The 10,000-nt window shown below is 44.0% G+C and overlaps 3 protein-coding genes across 3 annotated transcripts in view; 2 read left to right on the top strand and 1 right to left on the bottom strand.

Moving 5' to 3' along the window:
- Nucleotides 1–928, top strand: part of acta2 (actin alpha 2, smooth muscle) — a 7,099-nt gene extending 6,171 nt beyond the window's left edge. Inside the window, exon 9 of the mRNA XM_034571574.1 lies at nucleotides 210–928. Within this exon, the coding sequence (XP_034427465.1) occupies nucleotides 210–353 (144 nt within the window). The 3' untranslated portion in view covers nucleotides 354–928. The remainder of the gene's footprint in view (nucleotides 1–209) is intronic.
- stambpl1 (STAM binding protein-like 1) lies at nucleotides 718–7,585 on the bottom strand. Its single transcript, XM_034571573.1, is given in 12 exon segments — nucleotides 718–1,243; nucleotides 1,512–1,611; nucleotides 2,563–2,675; nucleotides 4,046–4,183; nucleotides 4,313–4,437; nucleotides 4,619–4,687; nucleotides 4,690–4,765; nucleotides 4,964–5,176; nucleotides 5,375–5,470; nucleotides 6,130–6,205; nucleotides 6,295–6,512; nucleotides 7,472–7,585. Coding segments are annotated over 12 exon segments (1,353 nt in total). The 5' UTR covers nucleotides 7,544–7,585; the 3' UTR covers nucleotides 718–1,186.
- Nucleotides 7,586–9,102: 1,517 nt separating this feature from the next.
- The window catches only part of ankrd22 (ankyrin repeat domain 22), a 6,629-nt gene continuing 5,731 nt past the window's right edge, over nucleotides 9,103–10,000 (top strand). The window contains 1 exon segment of the mRNA XM_034571468.1: nucleotides 9,103–9,277. Coding sequence (XP_034427359.1) covers nucleotides 9,103–9,277 — 175 coding nt within the window.

Raw genomic sequence — 10,000 nt, forward strand, 5'->3', positions numbered from 1 at the left:
TCAAACGTTAATCCTTAACTCCTCCCTGAAGAGACGTGTCTGGCTCTCCCTCAGTTAAGGTTAAATGAAGACTTTTAAGGGTTCATTCAGGAATGTTTTTAATTTTTAAGAATTTTCAGATTTTTCAGATTGTACCTTTAAAATAAGTGACTTTACTGTCACGGAAAAACCCATTAAAATACCACAAGATAAAATTCTAACCCCCTCAGATCATCGCCCCCCCTGAGAGGAAGTACTCGGTGTGGATCGGCGGCTCCATCCTGGCGTCGCTCTCCACCTTCCAGCAGATGTGGATCAGTAAGCAGGAGTATGACGAGGCCGGACCATCCATCGTCCACCGCAAGTGCTTCTAGACACCCCCCCCCCCCCCCCCCGCCAGAGCAGCACCGTCTTTATTCTCACTGAGCACAGAGCCCCCCCACCCACCCCCAACACACCCATACAGACGACAGCAGCAGGAAGTCAGGCTGTTGTTGTTGTTGACGTCACTTCCTCCTTAAACGTTTCCAGTACAGCTGGAAAAATGGAAATGATGTCACTCTCTGAGTCCAGATGTTTTTAATTCCAGATGTTTCTGTTGAACTTTTAACATTAAAATCTTAAGCCTCGTCCTCTGTTCACCTGCAAACTGTGAACGTACCACTTGTCCTACATCTTTAACCCCTCCCCTCACCCCCTCACCCCCCTCTCTACTTGTTGTTACTGTTTCTGTTTTTTTTGTTGTTTTTTTTAAGAATAAAGCTTGAATGTCGCCCCCTGGTGTTATCTTCCATTGTTGTGGAGCCGAACACACTCATACAGTGTTATGATGATGTCAAAGTGGGAGGCGGGGCCTCGTGGTGCCTGTCTGCATTAGAACAGAATTAGAAACAGACGCTACGTCAACATGGAACAGACAGAAGAGACAATAAAGAGTTGTCCTACGAGACATTGTGTCTGTCTTCATTCAATCAACCACTTTAAACCTGAACATGAAGACAACTGTCCATTTTTTAGAACTAAAACAGGAAACTTCAGGTTTTTAATTCTCAACGTTTTATTAAAAACAGATTCTCACACACACACACAGCAGGTGTGTGTGTGTGTGTGCGCGTGTGTGTGTGCGTTGACTTCAAATCAAAACAAACATTTAAAACCAGTGTGTGGATGGTTTCAGACACGCAGAGTTCACAGCGCCTCCTGTCTGTCACCTGAGGTCCAGCAGGCTGATCTTTGACTCTCTCACCACCACATGTTTACACACCTGAGGACGAGAGACATGCACACAAACAGAGAGTTGATGTGACTCCTTAAAGGAACAGTCCAACATTTGGAGTCAGATTTGTCCCTGATGTTCAGCTGAGCACAAAGACTGGGAACAGGGGAAACGTGAGAATAGCTTCACCAAACAGGTGCAGGACGATAAAAGAGCCTGAGACGCTAAGGAACAGCAGCACTAGATAGAGAGTTCTGATTGGTCAGGGTCTAACATGTAGTGTGATGACATCAAGTCAAGGAAACTGATGACTTACAGTGAAGAGAGGCGGCTCCTTGGAGTGAGGGTGGAAACCTTTCAGTCTGCAGCCGCACACCTCCGACATCCCCGGAGCGGTGAGCTGGAACACGCCAGTGCTGGGGGGAGGGGGAGGGGTTAAAGCCACAGCGTCGTTTATGTTCTTCATGTTCAGTTTACGTTCAGTTCTCCGATGTCTAACTTCATTATGTGCGTGTCCCTTTAAGAGCAGGTACAACATTTGTGTAGCTGTGTCTCAGCGGTCGCATCCTGTGGAGGACTCGATCTACGCAGCCGACGTCGGCTGCATCCTCCAACGGCTGCGTCCACTCAGTCGGCCGAACCGAAATGAGACGGTCTGGTCTTCCTATAAGAAAACGAACACCCTGCAGCATCACACACATCATTTCCTCCGTGTGTTACCATGGTAATGTAAACACATCAGTTACCTGTTGCTGCTGTGGAAATATAACGTTACACGAGTAGTATTAAAATAAAATAATGATTAAATGGCCTATTGAAACAAAAAACATTACTAAACCTATTGTGTTGGAACATATGAAACTTAAAATTGGATGGAAATTGGATTTGACAAATTTACAAGATGTCATTATGAAAAAACAATTTTATGCAGAATAAGTGCAGATACATATGTAAACTCCTCTGTGATCCATAATAACGTGAATTACTTCTGTGATCCATAATAACGTGAATTACTTCTGTGATCCATAATAACGTGAATTACTTCTGTGATCCATAATAACGTGAATTACTTCTGTGATCCATAATAACGTGCACTCCGATTGTTTAATGGCTGTTCCAGTGGCAGTTTCTCCGGGTTCATTTAAGTGCTCCAGCGAGCAGTGTATTTTTTCTTGTCAACTGATGAACTGTTCTTTCTGCACAGTTTCCAGTTCCCTCTGAACTGAGCATGATTGACCCCTAAAGTTTGGAATCTTAATTAAGATGGCTGAATACTCTGTCCAGTCCACTTCGCAGTGCACTATTCTGTGTAGCACACTGTTGAAAGGCCTGATGGGAAATGTAGTCTTTATGTTTGTGGGACATACTCGTTATGTTTGGGAGCGCAGACGATGGCGACGGCCTCCGGCAGCATCAGCTGGTATGAGCAGTGAGTGTGGAGGTCGACGCTAGACAGGAAGGCGGTCTGAGTGGGATGAGTCTGAAACACACAAACAAAACAACACAACTCTTTTTAGACACAACCTGACTATCCACTGACACTGTGACAGCGTACAGCGGACGTTGTGGGGACCGTCCAGTTGTGGGAAGCGAATTTAAATATGCTAAACATAAACACTGTTCAGAGTGAGACCTCTGTCCCTCTGTTCCTATCTGTCGCTGCTCAACCACCGTTGCCATGGTGATCTTTGATCATGCAAATGAAGGACAAGGGCAAGTACAATGGAGGACCCCAGTCTGTCAGTGGGATCAGAGGGTGTGTGGCCTGTTTAATGTGCATTTAGCATGTGTTCAGTGTGTAGTTAGCGTGTGTTTGATGTGTATTTAGCGTGTGTTCAGTGTGTAGTTAGCGTGTGTTTGATGTGTATTTAGCGTGTGTTCAGTGTGTAGTTAGCCTGTGTTTGATGTGTATTTAGCGTGTGTTCAGTGTGTAGTTAGCATGTGTTTAATGTGTATTTAGCGTGTGTTGAGTGTGTAGTTAGTGTGTGTTTGATGTGTATTTAGCGTGTGTTGAGTGTGTAGTTAGTGTGTGTTTGATGTGTATTTAGCGTGTGTTCAGTGTGTAGTTAGCGTGTGTTTAATGTGTATTTAGCGTGTGTTGAGTGTGTAGTTAGTGTGTGTTTGATGTGTATTTAGCGTGTGTTGAGTGTGTAGTTAGTGTGTGTTTGATGTGTATTTAGCGTGTGTTGAGTGTGTAGTTAGTGTGTGTTTAATGTGTATTTAGCGTGTGTTGAGTGTGTAGTTAGTGTGTGTTTGATGTGTATTTAGCGTGTGTTGAGTGTGTAGTTAGTGTGTGTTTGATGTGTATTTAGCGTGTGTTCAGTGTGTAGTTAGTGTGTGTTTGATGTGTATTTATCGTGTGTTCAGTGTGTAGTTAGCGTGTGTTTGATGTGTATTTATCGTGTGTTGAGTGTGTAGTTAGTGTGTGTTTGATGTGTATTTAGCGTGTGTTCAGTGTGTAGTTAGCGTGTGTTTGATGTGTATTTAGCATGTGTTCAGTGTGTAGTTAGCGTGTGTTTAATGTGTATTTAGCGTGTGTTCAGTGTGTAGTTAGCATGTGTTTGATGTGTATTTAGCGTGTGTTCAGTGTGTAGTTAGCGTGTGTTTGATGTGTATTTAGCATGTGTTCAGTGTGTAGTTAGCGTGTGTTTGATGTGTATTTAGCATGTGTTCAGTGTGTAGTTAGCGTGTGTTTGATGTGTATTTAGCATGTGTTCAGTGTGTAGTTAGCATGTGTTTGATGTGTATTTAGCATGTGTTCAGTGTGTAGTTAGCGTGTGTTTGATGTGTATTTAGCATGTGTTCAGTGTGTAGTTAGCATGTGTTTGATGTGTATTTAGGAAATCATACATGGATCCAGCCCAGCGTCAGCAGGTTCTGTTGGTCCTGGAAGCTGAACAGTTCCTCCACATTCTCCATGTCGCAGAAATCTGGACCGGCCGACTGTTTGGGGATCACGACGTGAGTCAGCACAAACTCATTGTGTGTCTGAGAGCAACAGACAGGAGAGAGAGAGTAAATATCTGAGTTCTGGTCGGTACTTATGGTAACTTGTTAAATATTTACTCAGAGAATCAAATATCAAAGATCATGAACATTATCAGCAGCTGGTCTCACCAGTCGTCCACACAGAACTCCACACGTTTCTATTCCTCTGGCCGTGTTGGAATCAGCCAACAGGAGGAAACGATACGTCAGATCTCTGGGAATCACAACCCGCCTCAGACCTTCCACCTTCTGAGCTGCACACACACAGAAAACAAAAGAATATATATATATATTAATATATTATATATATTAATATATATATATATATATATATATATATATATATATATATATATTAATATATATATATATATATATATATATATATATATATAAACGCATACATGTACAGTTTATGTGCACGTGTGAACTCACAAGTTACTCCAGCCAACGTGGCAGCTGGTTCGCTGATAGGAGCAGGTCTGTTTCTGTTTGGATCCACCCCTGGGATCGTACAGCATCACTGATTGGTTGCCGAGATAGACGAGTGCTGTCGGTCACCTCAGGCACTTTGGTCTCCGCCTGCAGGAGAAACATGTTACTGCAAAAATACTTCTGATACAACACAGCACTGATACTGGAACTACTGACACAACATGGTTCTGATTTTACACCAGACGTTCTACAGGTGTTAGCAATAGTACTGATGTACTGGCAGGAGTAATGGTAACAGGAACAGTAGCAGCTATAGTAATAGTAGTAATACTTTTACAGTGTGACCTTTTGTGTCGCCTCCTCTCTGCTATTGGCCAGTTCCTGACGCCTCAGCTGGTCTTCGAAGTAACGAAACTGTTCTGATTCGATCTGCATCCGACGCAAGGCGGCGACACGCTGCCTCTCCCCCTCCAACAGCAGGAACCGCCTCCTGTCCTCGTCCAATAGGGAGAGGCATTGCAGCTGCTGGCCACACCCATCCAACACCACCGGCTGGCTCTGAGGAAACACAACCATTGTAAAACACCTGCACTAACACACCTGTTCTAAAACATACACAACAGACTCCTGTATATGTTTTAGAATAACACTTCAATCTTCCATCTCACTTCCACAAACCTGTGAGTCAATCTATCATCTAATCTGATGAACAGTTAAACACACACTGTAGAATCTGATTGGACAACACAAACAGACCTGGGCTCTGAGGTACTCGCTGTGTTCCCTGCTGTATTTCTCCTGAAGACGTTTCTTCAACTCGTCTTTACGAGGGAATGCCACTTCCTGAAGTTTCTACACAAACGAGACACAGAATTATTATTACTACTACAACTAATACTACTGTAGTCACCAAGACTGGTACGCCCACTGTGCCTGCATCTGAAGCAGGTAGCCACTAAAGTAAACTGTGGACAGGGTTTGAGCTGGTAACATTGAGGAGGGTGAGCACCAGGATGGAAGAAGCTTTCTGGACAATTTCCAAAGGTCCAGGTACTATCAATAGAGTTCTGGGGGTCTAGCTCCAGATCTCTAGGGAAGTAGCTCTCAGACTCTGAGGACCAGCTCACCAGTGTGAAGGTTTGCTCTAGAAGCCTGGGAACTTCCTCTGGAGACTTGGCGACTAGTGGCAGAGGTCTAGAAAGTATGTCCATAATTCTGGGGACTAGCTGCAAATGTATATGGACGACCTCTAGTGGTATGGGGAGTACCACCTCTCCAGAGTCTGAGGACAGAAGTCCTGGAGGCTTTGTCCATGAGTACAGACACTACCTCCGGAGGTCAGGGGACAAGCCCTAGAGGTCAGGGGACAACCCTAGAGGTCAGGGGACAGCCCTAGGGGTCAGGGGACAAGCCCTAGAGGTCAGGGGACTAGCTCCAGGAGTGTGGGGTATAACTCTAGAAGTCTGAACACAATGGTGAGGCTCCTTGTGGCTGGTGATCAGTGTTGTTACCTTCATGATGAGCTGCTTCTCTGGAATGCTGCACTGCTGGTAATCTCTGTGACTCGGCAGCTTCTCTACAAACAGACTGAACAAACACGTTTTCTGTGAGCGACTGAAGATTTAATATAAACATTGACATGAAGACATCATGATGTCAGTCATTTTATTTCTTACGTGATAAACTTGGTATAGAGGACATAGGCGTTCTCAAGACTGCCTTCCTCCAGGTACACCGCCGCCATGCGCTCCATCTCCACACCGGAGCGGAAGTAGCGTCGTGGTGTAATGTCATCGTTGACCTCCACACTGAATCCCATCTTCCCCAGCGCTCGAACACGCTCCGCCGCCGTCAGTGACACGTCAGTGTAGTCTGGTTCTGCTGCCAGCTTCTTCTGCACAACACAAACACACAAGTAGATAAACTACTGGATGCTGCTGTGCGCTGCACACAGACTCATCAGGTAACATACGTCCAGATTACTTGTGTTTGGACATCTATTACTGAAAAGAAGAAGACGGCGGAGTCTCTAACTTCTTCATGTCGTCTGAACCTGCATCAGAAATAAGTAGATGTGATTTTAAGGAGGTAGTCAATAAGGAAACCTCGGATTCTACATATGTAGCCGGCGCTTGATATCACAGTGACTCTGAACTCTGAGTAACACTGAGTGGAATCTGTCCTGAATCAGTGCAGGACTCTGAACAGTCCTGATGTTAGACATAAAGAACCGGTGTCATGGGAACTCCACCTCATCCATCACTGTCCCACATCAAGACCCTTCATCAAACACATTAACATCTGAGCAAAAGATTCAGATTTCCCGTCGCTGCCCGGAGCCTGAATGCATCGTTTGTTACTCAACTCATTTCCATCAGAAGATCGTCGACTGGTTAGAGGAGGATAACCAGTCCTCTGTTCACCATGTTTTCTATTCACAAGACGACGCAGAGACCAGACAGAAACTGAAAGGATGGACGCAGAGATCAGCGACAGAGAGGAGGGAAAGAAAGAAGGAAGGAAATAGGAGATAATAGAGGGAAGGAAACAGGGAAGATGATAAGGAGAGAAAAGTAGTTTTCTTTTCCCAGCTCTAATATCTCATATATATTTTATTTCAATGTTTTCTATTTGATACGTGTTGTATTATTGGATGGATGGGTCCCCCTCACCATTAACACTATAAACTGGGACATGTTAATGAATCTATAAATGCTGCTTATGTTATCGATGATGACACACACACACACACACACACACACACACACACACACACACACACACACACACACACACACACACACACACACACACACACACACACACCACACACACACACACACACACACACACCAGTGTATTTAAACTGAAGTCTTGGTCCATGGTGTGTGTGTCAGTCACTCGGCCCACGACCAGCTCGTCCATCTGCCACCTCCCATCATGCTTCACTGCAGGGAGACAAAAAGACATTGGTCGTCACTCTTCAGTTTTGTGTAAAATGTCCCTTTAACTACGAGACTGTAAGAAGCAGCTAGCATGGAGGCTCACACCTGCTTGACCTTCAGTTTGATCCACAGTTACCGTGACAACTGTAGCTAACAATCCACTGAGTCATCCACTGTAACAACAGAGAAAAGAAGAAGAAGACATCAGTTTTCTTTTCTGAACAGATGAGTGAGTGAAGGACTGAACCTAAAAACAACCAGCAGCTCTGAATCATCGCCATCATCCTCACTGGAGGACGTCACCATGGCAACAGCTGCATCATCCTGGAGCCTGCAGACAGTTTCAGTCAGAAACTAAAGCCACTTGTCAAGTTGGCTCCTGTTCACACCTGAATCCAGATTTAGTCCTGATCCTCATCCTGGTTCTGGTCCTGGTTCTGGTCCTGGTTCTGGTCCTGGTTTCTGGTAACTGTCTAGCACTAGTGAGTGTCTTCTGCTCTCCAGCCTCAGGGGCAGTAATGAGGTGAAGACAAAGACTGGGGACATTTCTGTTTTATCAGAAGAGCAGACAATACTAAAAACATAAAACAAAGATAACTGTGGTCGGTTTAAATACGTGAATCATTTGAAAAGACTGATTTCCTGTGGCCTACAGCCTGCAGGGGGCGCTGTCAGCTCACACTGAGTCGACCTTGATAGCATTCCTGTGTCCATGTTTCATTAACATGGAGTAAACCACAGAGCTCGACTGCAGCGACTCATGATTAACTCAAAACTTCCTGCTCGTCCACATTCTGCTGCTGCTCGACCTTTGACCTCCGTCCCACCTGTACAGGAAATGCTTCAGCCTCAAATATGGAAGCTAACCATGTTAATGCTTAAATGCTTTAATATAAGGGGAAATTAATGGTGTTTTAATTAATGAACAGCAATGTATTATTTTTAATGGATTTTCCACATGAATTAAGGACTTGAAAATACATTAAATAACATGTTTGTCGTCCTCTAAGGATTTAGTTGAAAGTAAAGGTTTCTATATTTTTAATAAAAACACATAATGATCCATTCATTCTTTACAGAAAACACACTTCATGAAAAAAACTAATTTAATATTTAAAAACCTTTACAAATGTGAGTCTCATGTTGAAATAAATGTCTAAACAAACAAATCCTGATGTTTCAAAAATAAGAGTTCATGAGAAATGATTGATACATAATAAATGGATAAGTTAAATCTGCTCCTTTTCTGAATTAAGGTTATTATTATTTTTCATGATAAATCGTAAAGAGACGCCAGGGAAACAGGAAGTGGTTTTGTCCTGGTGGGACAGATGAAGAACCGTGGACAGAAAGCTCCAGGAGACATGTACCTTTAATCCACCGTCACATCTGGAGCTGAGAGCGGGACACAGCTGGAGAACAGTCCGGGTCACAGGCTCTAAACTCGACTGAATCCGCACCACGTCCGATCCGGGATCGAACCTGCAGCTGAAAGTGAACGTGAGATGAAGAAGACGTTGAAACGTGTGACAGCTGATGATGGTGGAGCTCACAGATCGTCTCTGCTCACAGATGACTCCTAACAGCTTCCGTTACCCTCTGCGCATGCGCATCACTGCTGACAAAGATAAGAGCCCAGTAGCGGGGATGTGTCACTCTGACACGTTTTCCATAAACAAAACTGATGCGTGTAGTGGAGGACCAATCACAGCAGGTAAACACAGTGATGTCATCACCTCTGACTTAGTAAAACATTGTCATTGTTCATCGTCCACATCAAAGTGAAGATGACGTCATAAAACCACTAATTTAAACTAAGGCTAGCTTAGTTTAGCAAGCTCAGCTAGCTCACATAGCTGGACCCGCCTGGATTCACCTGTCCTGTGTCTTCTTCTTGAAATTTAGAAATTCGCTAAAGATGACGTTCGCAATCTCAGCAGTTTAAAATTGTTGGGAGCGGACAAATGAAATGACACACACACACAAACACACACAAACACACACACACACACACCACAAACACACAGTGTGATGTACCTTACTAAGGTTTGAACCCGTCTCTAAAGGTCAACCTCCTTCACGAGATGAACACAGATCACCTGAGAGAAGAAAAACACACGTGTTGACTGCAGTGTGAAACCCGTCAGGTGAGAGTGTCTGGTTCCACATGACGCCACTAGAGGCAGAATCCTCCACATGTTACCCTTTTAACCGGAAAACGTCAGATCAGCTGATCGCTCAGTGTGTCCCTGGGTTTGTCATGTGACGCCATTGGTTCTAATCCATCATGAGTCAAAGTCAACATATTGAAAAACTAAACACAAACATTTCTCAAAAAAAAAAACCCAGAAGCTTTCTTAAAAGAATGAAAAACTAAAACTTTTGCAAAACACTAAGAACCATAGTTTCATGTTCTGTCAGTGTGTGATTGTTTGGG

Source organism: Hippoglossus hippoglossus, chromosome 19, assembly GCF_009819705.1.
Source record: "Hippoglossus hippoglossus isolate fHipHip1 chromosome 19, fHipHip1.pri, whole genome shotgun sequence".
NCBI classification, from domain to species: Eukaryota; Metazoa; Chordata; class Actinopteri; order Pleuronectiformes; family Pleuronectidae; genus Hippoglossus; species Hippoglossus hippoglossus.